Below are 22363 nucleotides of genomic sequence, written 5' to 3'. Positions count from 1 at the left end.
CCTATCTGTACTTTGAACTACTAAGTACAACACTAGAAGAAGAAAAAAACGAAACCTGACTGAGGTTATGCTCTACGATCGCATTTCAATCAGGCACCTAAATGGTCACACCTGCTATTCGATTGACAGCCTGGGAAGCTCGGAACCACACACTAACATACTATTACTATTTTCTTCCAAATCTTTCTATGGCTGGAATAGTAAGAGCAGTCTGCTAGTATGCGGTTCCGAATTCAGCAGCGTGAGCGCACGCCTCAATCTGCCCAACGGAACGGGGCTGACAGTTGTGATGGGAGATATACGACTAATTTGCGAATCGGTTCTTTTGAACAGTTCGTTTGAATGAAAATGATTAAATGGTTCTTTACGTCATTACGTGGTCCACTGGCACATTACATGCTCTAAAACGTTATAGTTAAGTTATATATAGGCACATATTGCTAATTATTACGTTCATTAAGTTATTTTTATATATTGGCCTATAAAGGGTGTTTATTGTCATGTGTCTCAGTGAAATTTGTTGCTACCATGATATGCCATGGAAGCCACTAATTGTAACATTTGCATTTACAATGAATAAAACTAAAATTAATTTAAATCTCTTGGACACACGTAATTTTTTTACATTTTAAAATAATGTATATTTATTAAAACTAACTTGGTTTGCGTTTGGTATGGTTTTGTTGATAAAACTGTCGTACAATCAAGTTAGAAACATTTCCAGAGCATTTTTGTTTGTAACATTTTTTATATTCGGCTGTAAAGTAACTTATATAATTGAAATCCCCAGTTGCTTTCCTCCAAAATGCTTTTACAATCAGAGAAGCGGTTCTCGGTTCAATGAGTCGGGCAGTTGTTGACTCGGGAGCCGCTCGGATAGTTTCAGTCCAGTACGTGTTCAGAGCCTATGGGTCAGACCAGTTTTATGAACCGGTTCAACTGATTTGTTCAAAAGAGCCGACTCAAAAGAATCATTTGTTCACGAATCGGACATCGCTACAAGACAGATACGGGGGTGTTTTGACGTGCGGATGCGGCTCGGGCAAGCTGCGGTGGATGTGATTGAGCTCCATGATTCTCCCCTCTCGGGGCCAGAGTTCACACCATCCAAGGGGAACGCGAATAGGTAATGTTATTCAAATACTCATATTATCACTCGCGTATCCTTTATTACTACACGTATTTTGTAAGATGCCACTGTCGTCCATTGTACAGGCGATGGCACAGACAGAGAGAGAGAGAGAGAGAGAGAGAGAGAGACAGTAAACGAAAAATTTACAGCGAGCCGCTCTGTACCAGAAATAATGAGATATCGACATTTGTATGTGTTATAGATCCGGATTGGATACGCCTTATTAACGAGACAATTCATGCAGGTGGCATCCACAGACGTTTTAATTCAGCAGAGAAAGCGCCGTTATTTCTCCTCCCCCTCCCTCCATTTATTTATTTTTGTTGCCTACCTGTTTGTAAATGTACAACCTTTCTGAAAATTAAGGTCAATGTATTGATTTGGAACACCAGCGTGTGATGCTTGTCAAAAATGGTGGTTTGTGGATAGGTCTGGACTGCAGAATGGAAATATGTCATTGCTGTTGAAAGCCGTTTGCTCAATAAATAAAGACTTTAGAGATGTGCATATCACACATGGAAAATGTCAGATATTGCTTGCTTCCTTGGTAGATGTTCAAAGATCAGGCATTAATTCTATTGTTTTATGTCAGTTCAGCTGAACAAACATTTAATTCTTCATCCGCCAGACAGCCAGATAAGCATGAATGTGCCATTTTGCAAGTGAGAACACAGACAAATGTGACAAGCAGCTAAAGATACAAGGATACAACAAGTGAGTGGCCTTGAACAGCCCTTGCGGTCAATATCTAAACACTCCCTTGTGATTAAAAGTCATCAGAGAATCAACATAGAAAAGCAACACTAATGGCAGCTGCCCAAAGGCCATTCAGCCTTATGTAATGAAGTCCCACATCATGCTATCAAGGGATGAGGTTTAAGTACAAGCTGCTTCGTTTAGATCAGACTTTCCATGTTAAAACATTACAGTGCGCTGGACGAGCGAGCATGGGTATGTGTGTCTGATGAGATGTTGACAGGGCTTTGTAGTGGGAACAGAGGAGCCTTGTGTCCTCATGATTTATTCATGTCCAGCTGCAAGATAAAAACAGAGGCAGGTAGTCACAGAGATGCTGTTGACAGACCAAGCGTGGGGCTGGTCATGGATGCACAGCTGTCGGATGCTGTGAATACAGGCGGAGGTTGTAGTTATTGTTGGCCCAATAGATTGCCCCCTGCTGTTGGAGGGCCTGAAATTATAAAAGGTGTAATTCAGGGGTTTGCAATCTTTTAGATGCCACGGACCCCAAATTCCCCCGTTCACGTACAGTAACTGTCAAATTTTATTTCGTGATTTTGAAAGATGTCTCTTATGATCACTAGGGCTGCATTTATTTAATCAAAAATACAGTCAAACAGAACAAAATATTATTACAAATTAAAAGAACTGTTTTCTATTTGAATATATTTTAAAATGTAATTTATGTCTGTGAGGTAAAAGCTGAATTTTCCACATCATTACTCTTGTCTTCATTATCCCTCAGAAATCATTCTGATTTGCTGCTCAAGAAACATTTCTTCTTATTATTATTATCAATGTTGAAAACAGTTTTTGCTGCTGTGTGACACTGAAGACTGGAGTCATGATGCTGAAATTCAGCTCTGCCATTACAGGAATAAATTATACTTTTATTTTAAATTGTAATAATATTTCACAATATTACTGTTTTTACTGCATTTTTGATTCAATAAATGCAGCCGTGGTGAGCATAAGAGACGTATTTCTAAAACATTAAAAATTGTAATGTATCCAAATATTAGTTTTTTGTATAAAAAAAAACGAATTTACAGTGCAAAAAATATATAAATGTGTACAATATATGAAAAAATATTTAGTTTTATAATTTTTTTCTACTCACTATAGTACTGTAAATTGTTATTTATTTATTTATTTATTGTTTAGTTTAATATATTTATTTGTTCAATTTTTATACTGTTTTTCTTTAAACTTTTCCATGGAGCCCAGATTTTTCATATTTAGTCACCCTCATGTGTTTTTGTTTTTCCACACCTGTATGACTTTATTTCTTCGAGCTAAGGTGGATATCAAGATTTTCTGCGAATAATGACTGCGAAACTCATATTGATAATATGAAAAAGTATTCAAACAGGTTTGGAATGACATGATGGTGAGTCAATATAGACAGAATGTGAACCTTTCTTTTAAATTTGAAATGTATCCAAATTAGAAACATGATTTTAATTATAATCTAGTAGATTTTGATTAATATTTGTATTTAATAACTTGAAGGAGTTTGCATCCACCCCTCCACCCTGGTATGAACAATGTTATCTTATACAGTGTCTTTTTTGTCTTCTTCTCTTGCCCATCCTCTTCTCTCTTTCACACCAAAACCTCTCGACTCTGTGCTCCCTGCTGCAATCCTAGATAATTCTCTCTCTGCGGGATTGAAAGATTGCTCCGGGCGAGAGAGCAAGAGATTACACTGTCAGATTAATGTGCAGGAGTAAACCCACACTGCTCTGCAACATAATCTCATCCTCCCAACACATGGCACACACACAAACACTTTCTCTCATTCACAACAGTTACCTCACTTCTTCTCTGCGTCCCTTCAGAGTGATGTCACACCGTCTACCAGGGGGTGGCCGTCCCCTGCCGGAGTCACACAGCCTCTGACGCCCATGGGACGGACGCCCCCATAACCTGAGTGTGTGTGTGCATAGCCGAAGCCGAGCGCAATGGGCAGTCTGGGAGAGGGAGTGGACCCGGGTATGGTGAGCGAAGCTCTTCTGGAGGCCCTTTGCTCTGAATGTGGACAGATTCACCGCGCCTGGGAGAACCACCTTTATAACTATCGTTTGGAAGTGGACGATGATTTGGTGTGCCACATCTGCCTTCAGCCGCTAGTTCAGCCCCTGGATACACCATGCGGCCACACCTTCTGTGCCCGCTGCCTGCGCAGCTTCCTGCAGGAACGGGACTTTTGTCCGCTGGACCGTGCGCATCTGCAACTCCAGGTCTGCCGGCGCTCTAGCATTCTGGTGCACAAGCTACTGGATAAGTTGTCGATCACCTGTCCGCTCACACTCTCCTGTTCTCTCAGCATGCCACGCTGCGACCTGGAGGCACATCTCAAACACAGGTAAGATACTCACACTTGCTTATGCAAAAATATTCAAATTCAAATATTTCATCTTAAATGCAAAACCTGTTGAAATCAGGGGCATTTCATCAGTAAAAAAAGTGGTCATATTTATCTGTAGTAACTTTGTCATATTGCCGAAAGTATTGGGACAGCTCTCCAAATCATTGAATTCAAGTGTTCCAATCGCTTCCATGGCCACAGGTGTATAAAATCAAGTGCATAAAATCATTCTACAAACATTTGTGAAAAATTATGAGTCGCTCTCAGGAGCTCAGTGAATTCAAGCGTGGTACCATGATAGGTTGCCACCTGTGCAATAAGTCCATTTGTGAAATTTCCTGACTACTAAATATTCTACGGTCAACTGATAGTGGTATTATAACAAAGTGGAAGCAATTGGGAACAACAGCAACACGTAAAATCACAGAGCGGGGTCAGCGCATGCTGAGGTGCACAATGTGCAGAAGTCGTTAACTTTCACGATTCAACAGCTACAGACCTCAACTTCGTGTGGCCTTCAGATTGGCTCAAGAACAGTGCGTAGAGAGCTTCATGGAATGGGTTTCCGTGGCTGAGCAGCTGCGAAGTTTCAATGACCTAAGCATCCAAGATGCTTGTACTTAAAAAAGGCAGCAACTTTTATTTTACAGTGCAGATATAAGCCATAAAACTTTAAAGAGTAACTAAACCCTAAACCAACTTTTTTTAGTTAATGATCTGTAATACTGGGGCTTTATTAATGCTGTTCATTGATACGAGTAAATGTTTTGACATTTGAGTATAAAGTGTTTTAATTCTATAAAATATGGTGTAAAACCGCCAAAGTGCTGCCCTCCTAAGGTTGAACGGTGGCTACTGCAGTTGAATTTTCCTATTGGACGTTGTGGTACATCGTGACGTAGGATGGTACCTCCAACGGCTCACTATCCGCGCCCCTGGCACGAGCTCACCACGCCCTCAGAAATGTTTCCCCCAATCACATGATGAGAACGGCTTCACTCCAGTAGGAACTGTCATGTTACATGAAGTAGAAAAATTATGAATGAAACTCACTTGACACTTGCTTTAACATTGTATTGAAGAAAATGCGGTTAAATAATGCAGTTGTCAGTACACGTCAGGCTTTTCTTGCGATATTATTGCCGCCCGTCATGTGTACAGATAATTTTCATACATGAGACGCGTTTTCAAACCCTGACACGCAAGTGGTTGCCGCGGACGCAGATAGATTAGGTCAGTTCTCTTGCGCGACTGCTTCACTAGCATCGTCTGCAGAGTTAACGCAGTTTGAGCAGCGGCTCGCATTGATGAGGCTCCGGGTTTGTGTCTGTAACAGACAATCCACCCTCCTCCACTTCAGGTGAAGGTAGGAGAAATGACCGCTCTGTTGCAAATCTGGCGTCACTCCAGTCATTCTCCATCTTTGCGACTCGCGAGTCAGACAGCTGTCAATCAATCCGTCACTGCGGGTCTCAGGTGCACGCCCTCCGCTCAGCCCCGCCCTCGGTTCGTCCCCTCTGTGTCCGCCGGGCTCTGCCCACTTTTCCAGCATTTTTTGAAAATTGCCAGTGGGTGGAGTTAAGCTCTGAGCAGGGGTTTAGTTACCCTTTAATATTGATGTCCTTAAAGGGGGGGTGAAATGCTGTTTCATGCATACTGAGCTTTTTACACTGTTAAAAGTTTCGGAAAGTTTTTTTCGAGTATACGTCAAATGGGGCGGAATTTCCTTATACGGGTCCTAAGGGCACTTCTCCCGGAAGGGCGCGCGCGCACCCGTAGACCAGAGCGAGAGAGCGAAAGCAGTACGCCCATCAAAGCGCTTTGCTCAGCTGCGCTGCAGTCACAGGACATCGCGACATCAACATTGTCACCAAAGATGTGTGTTTTTGGTTGTCAGGGCAAGACAACCCTGTACAGCTTTCCAAAGAACCCAGCGTTAATGGGACAGTGGATGGAGTTTGTTTTTCCGGAGCAGCAACGGAGTTGTGCAAGTGTTTTGTTTGTTCCCTGCATTTCGGCGACGATTGTTTTATAAACAAGGCCCAGTTTGACGCCGGATTTGTAGCTCGTCTAATGCTGAAAGATGGAGCAGTCCCGGCGATTAAGGTTCACGGTCGTGACTCGTGTGTAGTAAGCAGGCAGTGAGTAAAACTGCTTCAAATGTCTTTGTGTTGTTAGCTATCGACTCGTTCATTCAAATGCGCTACTATTCCATTGTTTTTCTATGTAAACACGCACTAGTCTGACGTGCAAAACCGTTACGCTTGCTACTGCTAACATTAAATCACATACCATAGTCCATAAACCCAATTATATCCTCATAAACCATGAGTAAACACACACAAATGTTGTAAGTTACAGTTACAGTACATACCATTGAGACGTCCTGCTGTAGTCGTCGTTGCTGCTTCTCCTGTTCAGTTTCAGCCTCTAGATCTGATTCTGGATCATATGTATGGCTGAATCTGATTGATCTCCATGGTTTATTTAGGATAACGTTTTTTTCCTCACGTTTAAGGATGTCATAGCTTTCAGACGCTCTCAACGCAATAGCTGCATGCGCTCGTGACTCTTTAGCCCCGCCCACGCGATACGCCTCCGGCCGCTCGTTTTTTTCAGAAAGACTCGGTACAGCGGATCTTTCTTTTCTAAATATAATAAAACTAAAGACTTTTCGGAGATATGAAGGATGCAATACTACTCTATAGGTACTCAAGATTGACATGAGATTGACTGAAACTGAGTGTTTCACCCCCCCTTTAAGTCACATTAAGGCTCACGTTAAGTTCTTCAGGTCTTCTTCAGAAGCATTCATTGGACTAGCCTGCAAACACAAATTTGTTTTCAGGCAGACTGGTAAAAAAACATGCACCCTGACTTCAGGAAATTGCAGGGAATAAGATAAGAGTGAAGATCTGATTTTGACAGTCTGTCTGTTTGATGCATAAGGGGTGGTCATACCAGCCTGCAAAGTTTCTTCAGAAATGGCACCTTTAAAATAACAAAACTAATTCAACATATAACAAATAAAAAATGTGAAAATATACAATCGAATCAATTTTCCTGCAACTCTGGAAAGCTTTAAAGTTTGCATTTTTTTAAATCAGCTAAAAGGTCATGCTATTAATGAATCAATCTTGGTCACACATTTTCATGCAAGATAAATTTGCAGGTTCTAGTTCACCAAACTTGAATTTTGGAATGCAGCAAAATTCTCACAAGCTTGCGTTTCCGGTCTCCTGCATTCACATGTGAATGTATGGAAGTCAGAGGAATGAAAAGGGTACTGCACCTTAAGACTTCACCAGCTCAAATTCAGATAAATAAAAATTATTAATCGTATAGTGGTAGTACTAGTTTGTTTGCGATGTATGTTAGAATGTTAATTCCCAATATAGGGATGTACTACTCACATATGAGTATTACCTATACACCATTGTGGTGTTACAAGTTGTAAACCTGAAAATGCAGAACACATTTTAATAAACAGTTCAACTTGAGCACAAGCACATGTCTGCCGGGGCTTTTGAGTCAGAACTAATATCGTACTCGGGTATCTGTTAGAGTTAGACGACGATGCTTAACAGACAAAGGCTCCAGTGACTTTCTTGTGAGTGGAGCCTACTGGGGCTGATCTGACTTCCTATCTGGGGATTATTTGCCCCTTCGTCATGTGATGGGAGATTAGTCGGTCCTGTGTAGTGCACTGGACAGCAGTAATTTCATATTCTCTTCAGCCATGCTGGGAAACTTCAACTCTAGAAACCTTTTCAACCACTTCTTCTGTGAGACTGCCAAGGGGAACCCAGAGCTATGGTGAGTTATAGAGTCCAGCATGGTATTTTGAGTTGGCAGGACTGTGTGTTTTGAGAGAGTGGTATAAATTTGGGAATTAGTTCTGGGGTAAAAGATAGGATTGAATGGTGTCTTTGGACAAAAACTAAAGCCAAACGTCAGTTGAATAGTTCAAAGTTGAGTTGGGAAAAAAAGCGTAAAGTCTTTGCTAGACTCGTCTGTTTTTGTAAAAACAAGTAGAAAGGTGGAATTTCTTAAAGTTTTGTAAGATCACCTATACTTCAATAAATTATTGCAGGAATGCTTTATTTATAGCTCAATGGAAAAGCACCCAAGGAGATTAACCTTAACAAGGCACTAACACCTTCCTAAGAGAAGGATGAGAGTTATTGCCGGCATTAGCCGTCTTCTCTTAGCTTTGTTGACAATCCGGCGCTTTCTTGTTATGCTACGAGACCTCAGCTTGTAATACTATCCTACAGGTCTTTGTCCTCATTGATGCGTAGAGCAATTCATTAGCGCTGTTAATTGTATGACAGTTATGTTTGTGAAATCCTCCCAGCTCAAAGGCAAGGAAATATCCCATATTGTTAACTATAATTTTAAGTTACTGTAAGTAGGCCTGCTAAAACTAAACCTGAAATAAAATAAAGCTACATAGACATTTTTAAAGCGTGACAAATTACTAAAACTTAAATTAAAATATCAAAATATTAATGAATACTATAATAAATAATACGAATAAAACACTGTGCTAGACCGTGTTTGGGAATACAAGGTTAGGGCCTCCCTTTACTGAAGGTTTCAGGAATAGCATCCGCCCTGAGGATGTAGCGCATGGTTTCTTGTGTAATTTGCTTCCTTTTTCTGGTCCTTGTCTTCCACTTCATGTCCACCAGACCTCTGTGTACCTAGACTCCTGAATATTTCAGGTTAAAGGTTATTGTGTTTATATGTTTGCGTCTATGTGTGTGGGTCTAGGTGTCCCGGGACACAGAGTCAGCGAACAAAGCTGGAGCGGACGCGGATGGAGGGAAGCGAAGACAGGGTCACAACGACCAATCCCCCCAAATCCCCCCAGACTGAAATAAAGGAGAGTACACCATCACCACCTGCTGGATCCAACGCATGCAACAACGCTCCTACATGGACAGAAGAGCCTGGCGTAGACAACCCCGCCTTTGAAGAAAGCACGGAAGAAGACAGTTAGTACACTAAGTATAACTTTCAGAATTTGAAACACTCTATCAGCAACTTGGTCACTCACTTGACTAAACACACAGTTGATTTTAATAGAGATTACAAAAACTCAAAGGCCTCGCTCAAACAGAAGCAGAATACGGTTGTCAGTCCAATATTTGAGTTCTTAAAGGGTTAGTTCACCCAAAAATGAAAATTCTGTCATTAATTACTTACCTTCATGTCGTTCGACACCCGTAAGACCTCCGTCTATCTTCGGAACACAAATGAAGATATTTAAGTTGAAATCCGACGGCTCAGAAAGGCCTCCATTGGCACAATGCACTTTACACTCTCAAGACCCATAAAAGGTACTAAAGACGTTGTTACAAAGTCCATCTCACTACAGTGGTTCTACAATAACTTTATGAAGCGACGAGAATAGTTTTTGTGCGCAAAAAAAAACTAAATAACGACTTATATAGTGATGACCCATTTCAAAACACTGCATCATGAAGATTCGAAGCGTTATGAATCAGTGAGTCGATTCAGCGGTTTGGATCGCCAAAGTCACGTGATTTCAGCAGTTTGGCGGTTTGACACGCGATCCGAATCATGAATCGACTCGCTGATTCATAACGCTTCGAAGCTTCATGATGCAGTGTTTTGAAATTGGTCATCACTATATAAGTCGTTATTTAGGGGTTTTTTGCACACAAAAACTATTCTCGTAACTTCATAAAGTTATTGTAGAACCACTGTTGTGAGATGGACTTTGTAACGACGTCTTTAGTACCTTTTATGGGTCTTGAGAGTGTAAAGTGCATTGTGCCAATGGAGGCCTTTCTGAGCCATCGGATTTCAACTAAAATATCTTCATTTGTGTTCCGAAGATGAACGGAGGTCTTACGGGTGTCGAACGACATGAGGGTAAGTAATTAATGACAGAATTTTCATTTTTGGGTGAACTAACCCTTTAAGGTTGAACCACTGTAGTCACATGGACTATTTAAAATGATGTCTTCACTACTTTTCTTGGCCTTGAAAGTGGTAATGGCGTTGCAGTCTATGGGGTCAAAAAGCTCTCGGATTTCATCAAAAATATCTTAATTTGTATGGGTGTAATAATATATTGTGTCACAATATATTGCAATACAAAAATGCAACAATATGTATCGTGCATAGTGACAATATGTATTGTGTATAGTTTACCCAAAATAAAAAGGTTTAGTGTCAGTACTACATTAAACTACTATTATAATGTTGAATAATGCAATGGGGGAATATTTGTGGGCCTTTCTGATAATGCCAAATGTCTTGTGTTACCAGTAAAAAGTGGCCTGACTTTTTCAGTGAAGTGCCTAAAATAATTCTGCATTGCAGCTTCAGAATCATGAATATTTTTATGCTGTTGTCACCATTGTCCTGTGCATTTGGTTACCAGCACCAAATCCAAGGCTATTCGTTTTCACCCCCAGTATAATACCAAATTTGGTATTTTAATCAACAGTACATTTTTTGTTAACATTTTACCTAAGTTTATCCAATAATATCGTATTGTGAGTTCAGTATCAGGATACGTACCGAATCGTGGCATGAGGGTATCGTTACACCCCTATTAATTTGTGTTCCGAATATGAACATTTCAGTTATTTACAAGAGTGACAACCGCATTCTATAACCGAACTCACGCCCGTACATTTTCAGGACTCGCAACAACCACATTCTCAGAAAACACATGCCGTGTGAACTAGTTGTCTGTTATGTCATAGAATGCGAGAGAGCCAATCTTCATTGCAAAAACGCATACATTGTCTACCATGTGTTGCGGGTTTTTGTGCATGGTTTGGGTAACTTACAGTAACGGAGATATGAGGGTTTTAGATCCAGTCACCGTTCTCCACCAGAGCTGCTTCCGTCAGTTTTATGTGCTCTGCGCGCAATTCTTTTCAAAAAGTGTTTGTAAAATGTAGCTGTCTTTCGTTCTCTCAAAGGTGTCCATGGTCTGGAATGCGCTCCTCCACGTGTGAAGCGTCCTCTCAGCAACCCGTGCATCCATCTTCTCCGTACTGGTAGTTCTGCCTCTTCCGGATGGGACTTTGTTGAAACTTTGCCTCTTTCTGCTGAAGAAGGTATGACTATTTCATCCAACCCTAGAACCAAATTACTTTTGTTTCTATGAGATTACTTTGAAATCTTTGCTTGGGTCCCATAAGTCTTGTTCTTCAGGTTGTGTAAAACTTCCATCACTACCTGAGGGAGAAATCACAACTATTGAGGTTCATCGTGCAAACCCCTACACAGAGCTGGGCATAAGTATTGTTGGTGGAAACGAGACCCCCCTGATAAATGTGGTAATACAGGAGGTGTACCGTGACGGTGTTATAGCCCGAGACGGAAGGCTGCTGGCCGGGGACCAAATACTTCAGGTATTGCTGCTATGTTCTGAAATAACTGTCTGATTAAAAAAGGCATTTTCACTGCTATTTACAGATCAGTCCTGATACTTTAATCAATCTCTAAAGAGCTCTAATGAATAGTGGCAGCAGAATGGCTACGAAGAGATGCAGTCTTTGCCACAGATACAGAACAGCATTCTTCAAACTGATATTCGCCTAAATATGTGACTTGCTCCATCATTTTGAGTCGTTTTGACCCAGAAATACATTTTGAGTTTTATGCATTGACTGAAAAATTTAACTTTCTTCTTATTAATTATATAATTGTTATGTTTTAGTTAGACTGTCAAGATAAATGTTTTAAAGGGTGGCTGTCTCTATGAGTCTAAATAAAAATGGTCTCTAAAGAGTCTAAATAAATTTCAGACATTTTATTCAAACATAAACTATTGTTTTTGTTTGAAAGAAATCAATACTTGTATTAAGCAAGGATGCATCAAATGGATCAAAATTGAAAGACATTTATAGTGTTATTGTCAAATAAATGTTGTTCTTTTGAACAGCTATTCATCAGAGAATCCTGAAAAAATATATATCACGGTTTCCACAAAAATATGAAGCAGCACAACCATTTTTTACATAAATAATAATGTTTCTTGAGCAGAAAATCAGCATATTGAATCAACAGAATGATTTCTGAAAGCTATATAATATTTCAGAATAGTACCATTTTACTGTATTTTTTAATCAAAGAAATGCTGCCTTTGTGAGAATGAGATTTATTTCAAAAAAATCTTATCAACCTCAAACCTTTGAACAGAAGAGTACTTTAATTAAGACATCAATAAGTAAAAATGTAATAATGTAAAAAAAATGAAATAATGAATGATGCCCTGAGGTTAATAAATTGTCAGGTGGCACAATTTATTTGATTGACAACACCACATTTATTGTTTGAATTCCGCATTTTGTTATGTTATCAACCCAATTTAAAAGATGAAAATGTATTTAATCAAAAGCCACATAAAACTACCGCAGCTACCGACTCAGAATGATAGAGCTCCTCACATTTGTCAAACCCATTCAATCTTTCTCTACACTTCCTATTCGAGTGCAGGTGAACAACGTAGACATCAGTAACGTGCCCCATAACTTCGCTCGCTCCACACTGGCACGTCCCAGCGCCACTCTGCAGTTGACGGTCCTGAGAGAACGCCGCTGTTCTGCCAGGCCACCTGTGGCAACTGCTACGCCCAAGGGCAGCCCTGCCAGCGTACGCATCACCTTGCACAAGCGGGAATCATCAGAGCAGCTGGGGATCAAGCTGGTGCGGCGTACAGATGAAGCTGGTGTGTTTATCCTGGACTTGCTGGAGGGAGGCTTAGCCGCTAAAGACGGACGACTTTGCAGCAACGACAGAGTTCTGGCCGTCAACGAGCATGACCTGAGACACGGCACGCCTGAGCTGGCAGCTCAGATTATACAGGTAGAGAGAAAGCATGTGTGTGGGGCAGTTCAGGTCAAGATAAGGATGCTAGTAGACCTAGGCTTTGATAATGAAATTAAACAACATTAACACTTTACAATAAGGTTTCATTAGTTAACTACATTAGTTCACATGAATTAATACTGAACTGCACTTATGGGCATTTATTAATCTTTGTCAATGTTAATTTCAACATTTACTAATGAATTATTCAAATCAAAAGTTATCATTAGTTAATGCACTGTGAAGTAACATGAACAAACAATGAACAACAGCTGAATGTTTATTAACTGACATTTACAAAGATTAACTAATGCAGTAATAAATAAATTGCTCGTGGTAAGTTCATATTAGTTAATACATTAACTAATGTTAACAAATGAGTCCTTATTGTAAAGTGTTACAATATTCTATATTTCTGTCTAAATAAATTACGAATAAAACACTAAAAACTAAAATCAGTCATTTGAAATGCTACAAGTGAATTTAGGTATCACAGCATTATTACAGAATAAAAAAAAACGCTAAATATTAAGTGAGCAACAGATGTTATTTTTAGTATTTATATACTGTTATAATATTAGTTTTTGAATATTTATATTTTAAAAAATATTATATTAAGATTAATTTTAGATTAATTTTGTTATTTTTATTTATTTAACCAATGCGTTTTTATATATTTAACTGCATTTAGATTACAGCGTTGTTAAAACTAAAACTGTTAAAATAAATTTCAAATAAAATATAAATATTAGATGAAAAACCTAAACTTAAAAAACTTAAATGAAAATGAGAACTGTTGCTTTGGCATCTAAGTACTACAATGACTAAAATTTAAACTGAATGTATATAAATATAAAATATATATAAAACTTATTTATTATAATTTAATTTAATATAATTTATTTTTATTTCAGTTCAAAAGTTTATTGTATTTATTTATTTATTTTTATTTATATATATATATATATATATATATATATATATATATATATATATATATATATATATATATATATATATATATATATATATATATATATATATATATATATATATATATATATATATATATATATATATATAAATTAATTTATTATAATTTTATTTAATGTAATTTATTCTTATTTCAGTTTTAATTTTAGTAAATAATATATATACTGTATATATATATTAAATTATAATAAATTAATTTATATATATATATATATATATATATATATATATATTGTATCTAAATTAATTTATTATAATTTAATGTAATTTATTTATATTTCAGTTTTAATTTTAGTCATTGTAGTACTTAGCTTGCCAAAGCAACATTTCCCATTTTCATTTAAGTTTTTTAAGTTTTAAGTTTTCCATCTAATATTGATATTTTATTTGAAATTTATTTTTAACAGTTTTCGTTTTAACAACACTGTAATCTAAATGCAAACATTACCATGCACAATTAAATATCCAATACCGGGCCGATAAGATCAGTAAGTAAAGACCAAGCAACACCCTACCAACGACATAGCATCATCCTTGCAACCACCCCAGCATGGCGGTGACTTTTGCACAGGCTCACCTTTTTTTCAGAAAATATAAATCTAGTTTCCTCTAATAAATGTTCTCATAATAAAACAGCCATTGTCATCTGTGCAAATCTCAGTGCCTGTTTGGGACATTAGGACACTGACGCTGCTGCCCTGCTCAGAGGGTAATGTGATTGATAGTATCTTTATGTCTACGTGAGCTGCTTTCTCCCATCTGGCTGCCCCGATCACACAGAGAAAGGGCAGCTAAAGCATTATTAAGAATAGCACTGGCAGACAGCAGACTGTCTTTTCAATACAGGGGTGCCGCTATGGTTTCTATCGTGTGTCCAGAGGGTGGTGGTTGAAATCATCATCCCCATTGTTCCCCAACTCTGGTCAAGGCCCTTGGAATCAGCCTGACCCCTCCCCCCATTACGGCACCCCTGGAGTAAGAGTATTAGGTATTTATACAGACCACCTACTGTCATCTTCTAGGCTAGTGGAGAAAGAGTCAATCTGCTGATTAGCCGGTCCAGCAAGCAGACTATGGCCGTGCACACAGGCTCCACCTTGACCAGGGACATTTGGAGCCATGAACACATCCCGCCGCTTCCCTGCACTGCGACCCCAAGCCCCGTCCCAAGTCTGCAGCTTGCCAGGTCTTCCACCCAGAGAGTAAGTACAAATGCCTGCAGCCAAGCGCGAGAGCAAGTCTGTGTGTGTTGCAGAATCTATTTTAGCTCTGTGAAGACGTAATTAGGGAGCCCTATTTCCGAAGCATCTGGGTAGCCTCCAGTTTTTCATGAGTTCAGACACCAACCTTAATTACTCCTGGTTGGATCTATTATGAGATCAATTATGAAGTTGGAGTAGAGCTGATCCCGTTGGGATGATGAACAGCCCTCAACAGAGATCCGATCAGAGTGTCAATTAAGAAAGGGGCTTCCCGTTTTTCTTATCTTTTGCTGCTTGTGTAAAAATGAGCGTGTGTTGTAGGACCTCTCCCAGTGTGTGACATGTAAGGAGAAACACATCACTGTGAAGAAGGAACCTCACGAGTCTCTGGGAATGACTGTGGCAGGGGGACGGGGCAGTAAGAGCGGAGAGCTGCCGATCTTTGTGACGAGCGTCCAGCCCCATGGCTGCCTGTCACGTGATGGACGAATCAAACGCGGTGAGTTACAGAAACCTAATTTTCTCTCTTAAATGAGCATCTAGATAATCCTGACCCAAGTTTGAGCAAGTTCATGCAGCTGCCGTCAACATGACATGCCTATTTACTTTATTTATAGATATTCCTTATTGTGTGATTCAACACCATAGTTTAAAAACCTGTAATATTGAATACATATAAAAACACAACCCAACACATTCGCACCTGTGAAAGGTTATCCCACTTGGCAGTTTCACACACCAGAAGCTGCGCAAAGTTGTGGCCTCATTGATTCTTATTGTGAGTAATGACACACAGACATGTTCCAAGATGGCGGGCGCGCCCACGTGTCTGGTGCGGTCGAATTTGGAATCTATGTTTTCATGTCTATTGGTGGTGGTATGCACCCATAAGTGAGCTTAAAGCTTTGTTCGAGCTTCCGCGTTTAGCATATTTGATGCGCACCTTTGTAAATAACCACTCGAAAGTCATTTATTTACTGTTTATTTTTATCTGCCGTCAGACTATCTGAGACATTGTTGCCATAACGTGTTGCTATGGGTTCTGTCTTGCTTCGGACTTGACTGACAGACATTCTACAGCATTCTGACACTGTGAGCTTCATGCTTTCTAACCTTATGTCTACTTTTTTTCTTTTTGTTGCAATTATTCTGCTTACTGTACATCTAAAATACAAGAAGTTTATACAAGTAGTCCCATATTCATAACTGTGACCACACAGTCTGCTTACAATATATATAGGTATATATATATACGTTTAGACATTCTACCAGTACCAACTATAAGCATTGTAATATGTTGTATTGGAATTTTTAATTCCCCATTTTAAAATCTGGGCCCCTGCCCCTGAGAAACTCTGAAGCTGCATATCCCTGTATACACGGGATTGATTTTTAATAACTTTAATGTACTTGAAATGTGCACCAAACACAAGGAAAATACAAGTTTCCGATCTGGTGCACAAAAAAATTTGACTGGGACATCCCTAAAATAAATACATTTAAAACAAAAAAATTTTAGTGACTTCTTAGAGGCAGAATATGCAATCCAACAATTGGCCTTAATTATATATCAAACAACAATACTAAAACAAATAAAATGTTTAATTAAATCATATTTATAAAATATGTGTAACATTCTTGTTCGTTTGCGGTAAATTCAAGCAACTTCACGTTGTCTTAAGAAAAACCAGTCAGCAACTGAACTTCAAGTTTTCAGTTACTCACTCATTATAATTATTCCTTTGGGAAACCAACTATACTAGTTGAACTATATGTGTTTGAATTAGAATCATTCAGTATCAGAATACACTGGTTGTGCTGTATCTGTTTGATTCACTAAAAAATAATTGACTCATTCGTCCAGGAATCACACTACCCTGGCTGTGCTGTATATGTGTTTGATTCTGTAATATAAGTAACTCATTAGAGTCATTCATTCTGGAATCACACTACACTTACTGTGCAGGATGTGTTTGATTCTCTAATAGAAGTGACTCATTAGAGTCATTCATTCTAGAATCACACTACACTGGCCCTAGCAGGATTTGTTTGATTCTCTAATAGAAGTCATTCATTCTGGAATCACACTACAATGGCTGTGCTGTATGAGTTTGATTCTCTAATAGAAGTGACTCAGAGTCATTCATTCTGGAGTCACACTACACTGGCTGTGCAGGATTTGTTTGATTCTCTAATAGAAGTGATTCATTAGAGTCATTCATTCTGGAATCACACTACACTGGCTTTGTTTTATTCTCTAATAGAAGTGACTCATTAGAGTCATTCATTCTGGAATCACACTACACTGGATGTGCAGGATTTGTTTGATTCTCTAATAGAAGTGATTCATTAGAGACATTCATTCTGGAATCACACTACAATGGCTGTGCTGTATGAGTTTGATTCTCTAATAGAAGTGACTCATTAGAGTCATTCATTCTGGAATCACACTACACTGGCTGTGCACGATTTGTTTGATTCTCTAATAGAAGTGATTCATTAGAGTCATTCATTCTGGAATCACACTACACTGGCTTTGTTTGATTCTCTAATAGAAGTGACACATTAGAGTCATTCATTCTAGAATCACACTACACTGGCTGTGCAGGATTTGTTCGATTCTCTAATAGAAGTGATTCATTAGAGTCATTCATTCTGGAATCACACTACACTGGCTTTGTTTGATTCTCTAATAGAAGTGACACATTAGAGTCATTCATTCTAGAATCACACTACACTGGCTGTGCAGGATTTGTTTGATTCTCTAATAGAAGTAACTCATTAGAGTCATTCATTCTGGAATAACACTACACTGGATGTGCAAGATTTGTTTGATTCTCTAATAGAAGTGACTAATTAGAGTCATTCATTCTGGAATAACACTACACTGGCTGTGCTGTTTGTGTTTGATTTACTAACAAGAGTAATTAGAGTCATTTGTTCAGGAATCAGACTACACTTTGTGCTGTATGTGTTTAAATCACTAAAAAGAACCGTGTCATGCATTCAGGATTCAGAATAAACTGGTTGTATGTGTTTGATTCACTAAAAAGAATAGAGTCATTAGAATAATTTGTTTGGGAATTTAGACTACACTGGCTGTACTGTATGTGGTTGATTCCCTAAAAAAACCAACTCATTAGTTATTAATTCAATAGTCGGACTACACTGGTCGTGATGTCTGTTTTACACTGTAGATTCATATTACATCAAGCTGTGGTGCTTCCTATCCTCTAGAGAAAAAGGCCCCCCAAAAAAAGGAAAACAGGAAAACAGTTTATCGCTTGTGTCTCTGATGATGAAGTGCACTGAAGTAAAATATCTGTCTCCAAGGGACTTCAGCCGTGTTGCAGTACTCTCTGTGTGGCTGTTTGGAGTGTCTCTAAGTGTCTTTATCGTCTCTCATTGCTCAGGGGATATACTGTTGAGTATTAATGGTCAGGATTTGACCTACCTGAGCCACAGCGAGGCAGTGGGCACTCTGAAGTCCAGCGCCGCGTCCTGCTCTGTCCAACTGAAGGCACTAGAGGTCAGCACAGTTGAAGAACCGAGCCTGGACGAAGAGCTTCTCCCTCCGCACGAAAACGACTACGACGCAAGCTGGTCGCCATCATGGGTGATGTGGCTTGGACTTCCCAGGTAAATCTAATTTTGAGTTAAATAAAACAACAGCGCTATAAGAGTGGATGTACTTTTGGAAGAGTCCAAATGGTTTTTCAGACTCTCTATGAACTCCACTAGGAGACTTAAAAATAGCATCCTCACCTTGCTGAGCGCTGATCCAAATAACCCTAAAATAGTCAATGCAATCTGGCCAGGACTACCTTCATGCCAGGTTTCGTTTCACCTACTTTTCCTTATCCAAATCTGAGTGGAAACAGCTTTGAAAGGAGAAAAGGCAGCTATTTTTATGACTTGGACACGTAAAATGACTGTAGTGTTGATGTGTTTTGGATCAGCAGCTTTATGCAGTGTTAACCCATGAGGATTATGGCTGTGTCGTGATGTAAACAGCTGCAGATTATCAGATGAAACGTACATGCGGAGAGAACTTGCTCCTTGCCCATTTTAGCCTAGCCTCGGGTCATACAGTCCAATCTCACTCTTTCCTTTTTCAATCTGTCCTCCCTTTTGTCCTTTATCATCCATAGCCTTTGCTTTGGCACCCTTCTCCCTTCCTCTCATTGTGCCAAATCCTCCATTTCTCTGCCTCCTAACATGCTTCTGTTTTTCTGTGTTTCTCTATCTGCGGTCCCCTAGTATTTAAGCAATCTGACATGCAATTTTTGACTTTTTGGGGGAAAAATGTATTTCCTAATGACGCTCACATACTTTCCACATTGTTCTTCGACACAGCTACCTGCATAGCAGTCATGAGATTGTCCTCCGCAGAAGTCACCCTGGCAGCTGGGGCTTCAGCATTGTTGGAGGTTATGAGGAGAACCACAGCAACCAGGCGTTTTTTATCAAGACTATCGTCCTTGGAACACCCGCTTACTACGATGGCCGTCTAAAGTGAGCAAGCATACCAAAACAAACAATGAACTAATGCTTCACAGCTAGATGATACAGCACTTTCAATATTAGCTTGATTAAAATGTGAAAAAAAACAAGCCATCGGTGTTTCAAGATTCTTTTTTTGATGTACACTAAAGTTGAACTAAATTGATGGGATGGGATGCCAATTCAAACTGAGAGTGAACTCTGAGTTCTTTTAACTTATTCATTAAAAACGAACCAGTTGTTTACCACTGAGATTGTATTGATAGAGCACTGACACGATCACATTGCTTCGTTTTCCATCCAGGTGTGGTGACATGATAGTGGCCGTAAACTGTCTGTCCACCGCTGGCATGAGTCATTCCGCCCTGGTGCCCATGCTGAAGGAGCAGCGGAGCAGAGTGGCGCTTACCGTCGTGTCCTGGCCAGGAAGTCTGATCTAACCCCACCAGGGCACCATGCCTCACCTCAGACAGCACTCATATCTGTGTTCTAATGGTCCTATGTGTTCTGCTCTCTGCCACGGAGGCACCATACTGTCAAAGCCAGAGTCTCGGATAACTGAATGCTTTTACTTGATGCTGAATAAACAAGGCCTTAGAAAACCTGCCACGCCCATGAGGCCACCGCCCTCTGGAGAGCAGCCTTAAGGTCTCCCCTCACCATGCCGATCAGCAGTCCACTCTACCGGAGGTTTTATATACATGTTATCTCTAAATGTGATCTACGTTTGTGAATGTTTGTGTAAAAGAGAGACCGAACAAAAGCGTATGCGTGCAAGTATGAATGGATGAATGTGCACAGCTGTTTAATAAATCTTTCCCAGTGAGGATATGGGAGTTAAGCCTCAGTTGATGTGTTAAAATGACTTCTAAACCCACTTTTCAGATTTGATCCAACCTTTTTATTATAGTAATCTCAGAAAAGTCTAATGTTAAAAAGTTCCAAGCTCTCTAGAGATAAAATGCAGGATAAATATTTGCCCTCCTAAAATGCTTTTGGAAAATCTTTGAAGCAATCTCAGAGAATTTTAGCATTTGCAACCATCTTTGGGCAAGAGTTCAAGGTTTGGCTGGTTAAGCATGTCCCCCATTATCTCCTGCTGGTAAATTCCAGAACTACCATCTGGCAGGAAAAACGAAAGTAAATACAAAAACAGCAATGTACACATACTAAAAACCTTTAATACGTTAGGTTAAAATAAACCTAAAATAAGGTCTGTGGTTTAGATGTCTTGCTTTTACCTTAAAGTAAAACAACTCTGGTGTACATTTAGGTTTTTACTTCTGGTGACTGTACTTACGCTGTATTTAACCCTCGTGCACTGTTTTTTTCTGGTAACACTCGTTATGGTCCGGGTCAAATTGACCAATTGGATTCAATACAATTCCCCAAAAATCACACTATGAAAAAACACATACAATCAGGTACAAACAATTAACTTTTAATATCAATAATTTTCACACATTAAAATTATTAAAAGATAAAAGATATTAACCTAAAATTTGGTACAGAATTTGCGCAGATATTTAGCTTTGATTCTCTTTAGGTTTTAGAGTTGAACAGGTTTTGTAAAATGTGTATTTTATGTAAAATATAAAAATATGCTATATTTTACATGTTCATAAACTTCGATAGCTTGTTTTAAACTTTACTTTTACGACTTATACAGTGATAGCCGATTTCAAAACACTGCTTCATGAAGTTGTTGATCTCAGCAAGACACTGGCACTTGGGTACTAGAGTTGAAGAGCTCTGACATAAAGTGTTTTGTATTTTGTGCCTGTACAGTTGCTTTTGAATAGCTGTCCTATATGGGTCAAATTGACCCACAAACAGCGAGTGTATAAAAATTGATATATGCACATTGCACAGCGTATCATGTTGAGACTTTGCATGCATGTTAAATGACCCTAAATGAGAAAAGGTCACAATTTCAAGAAAACAATGTAGGTTAGATAGTATTTCAGATAAATTGAAAAAAAGAAATAGCTCATTTTTACCATTTGAAGCATACAAAAAAAAATATTTCTGTATTGAAATGGGGAAAAGCAAATTTTTAGCTTCATAGGTTAGTAAAAACTAAAATAAAACCAAGAAATCATCATTTTGGGTCTCTACAGTTGCCATAGAACATTAAAATATGCGGGTCAAATTGACCCATGAACATAACAGTACTTGTATATATATATATATATATATAGATATATATATCAAAACACATCAGCGTGTTGAAACTGAGCATGCATGTTCATGACCCTAAATGGGTCACAATTTTAATAAAACAAAGTTAACTGATATTTCTGACAACTTAAATCAAAACTGGTCAAATTGACCCGCAACATAACACAGGGGTCAAGTCTTAAGTTGTTCATTTGTGGATTATTATGAACAAAAAGGTCTAAGAAACGTGTTTGACAGCTCATTTTGTGCAAAAAGCCAAGTCAATAGGGGAAGAAAAAAAAAATTCCTATTGGGTTGGAATACAAAAATACATTGTTACTACAGTGCTCTATAAACTGCCAACTGCCTTTGACAATGTTCAGGTCACAGTGACCCACTACC

The 22363-nt window shown here is 38.9% G+C and overlaps 1 protein-coding gene across 2 annotated transcripts; it reads left to right on the top strand.

Annotated features, from left to right (window-relative positions):
• The first annotated feature begins 981 nt into the window (after nucleotides 1-981).
• Nucleotides 982-20637, top strand: lnx2a (ligand of numb-protein X 2a). Of its 2 annotated transcripts, none has more exons than XM_079805692.1 (11): nucleotides 982-1126; nucleotides 3712-4238; nucleotides 9018-9241; nucleotides 11210-11347; nucleotides 11445-11644; nucleotides 12732-13100; nucleotides 15119-15298; nucleotides 15620-15797; nucleotides 18712-18937; nucleotides 19655-19813; nucleotides 20106-20637. In XM_079805692.1, the coding sequence occupies exons 2-11, from the start codon at nucleotides 3835-3837 to the stop codon at nucleotides 20239-20241; spliced, it is 2214 nt and encodes a 737-aa protein (XP_079661818.1). In that variant the 5' UTR covers nucleotides 982-1126; nucleotides 3712-3834; the 3' UTR covers nucleotides 20242-20637. The 2 variants fall into 2 exon arrangements, with proteins under 2 accessions (XP_079661818.1, XP_079661819.1); XM_079805693.1 differs by having other exon boundaries at nucleotides 1003-1126; nucleotides 3521-4238.
• Nucleotides 20638-22363: the final 1726 nt, after the last annotated feature.

This window comes from Gobio gobio (assembly GCF_949357685.1).
Source record: "Gobio gobio genome assembly, chromosome: 23".
Taxonomy (NCBI): domain Eukaryota; kingdom Metazoa; phylum Chordata; class Actinopteri; order Cypriniformes; family Gobionidae; genus Gobio; species Gobio gobio.
Note: the sequence above shows the minus strand (reverse complement) of the source record. Positions and strands in the feature narration are given on the sequence as shown.

What these genes read in the sequence shown, in the direction of transcription:
- lnx2a (XM_079805692.1), top strand. Translation starts at nt 3,835, where the DNA reads ATGGGCAGTCTGGGAGAGGGAGTGGACCCGGGTATGGTGAGCGAAGCT. An exon ending in CCGGGGACCAAATACTTCAG is followed by an intron (nt 11,645 to 12,731) that starts GTATTGCTGCTA and finishes ATTCGAGTGCAG; the next exon opens with GTGAACAACGTAGACATCAG. An exon ending in TACTACGATGGCCGTCTAAA is followed by an intron (nt 19,814 to 20,105) that starts GTGAGCAAGCAT and finishes TTTTCCATCCAG; the next exon opens with GTGTGGTGACATGATAGTGG.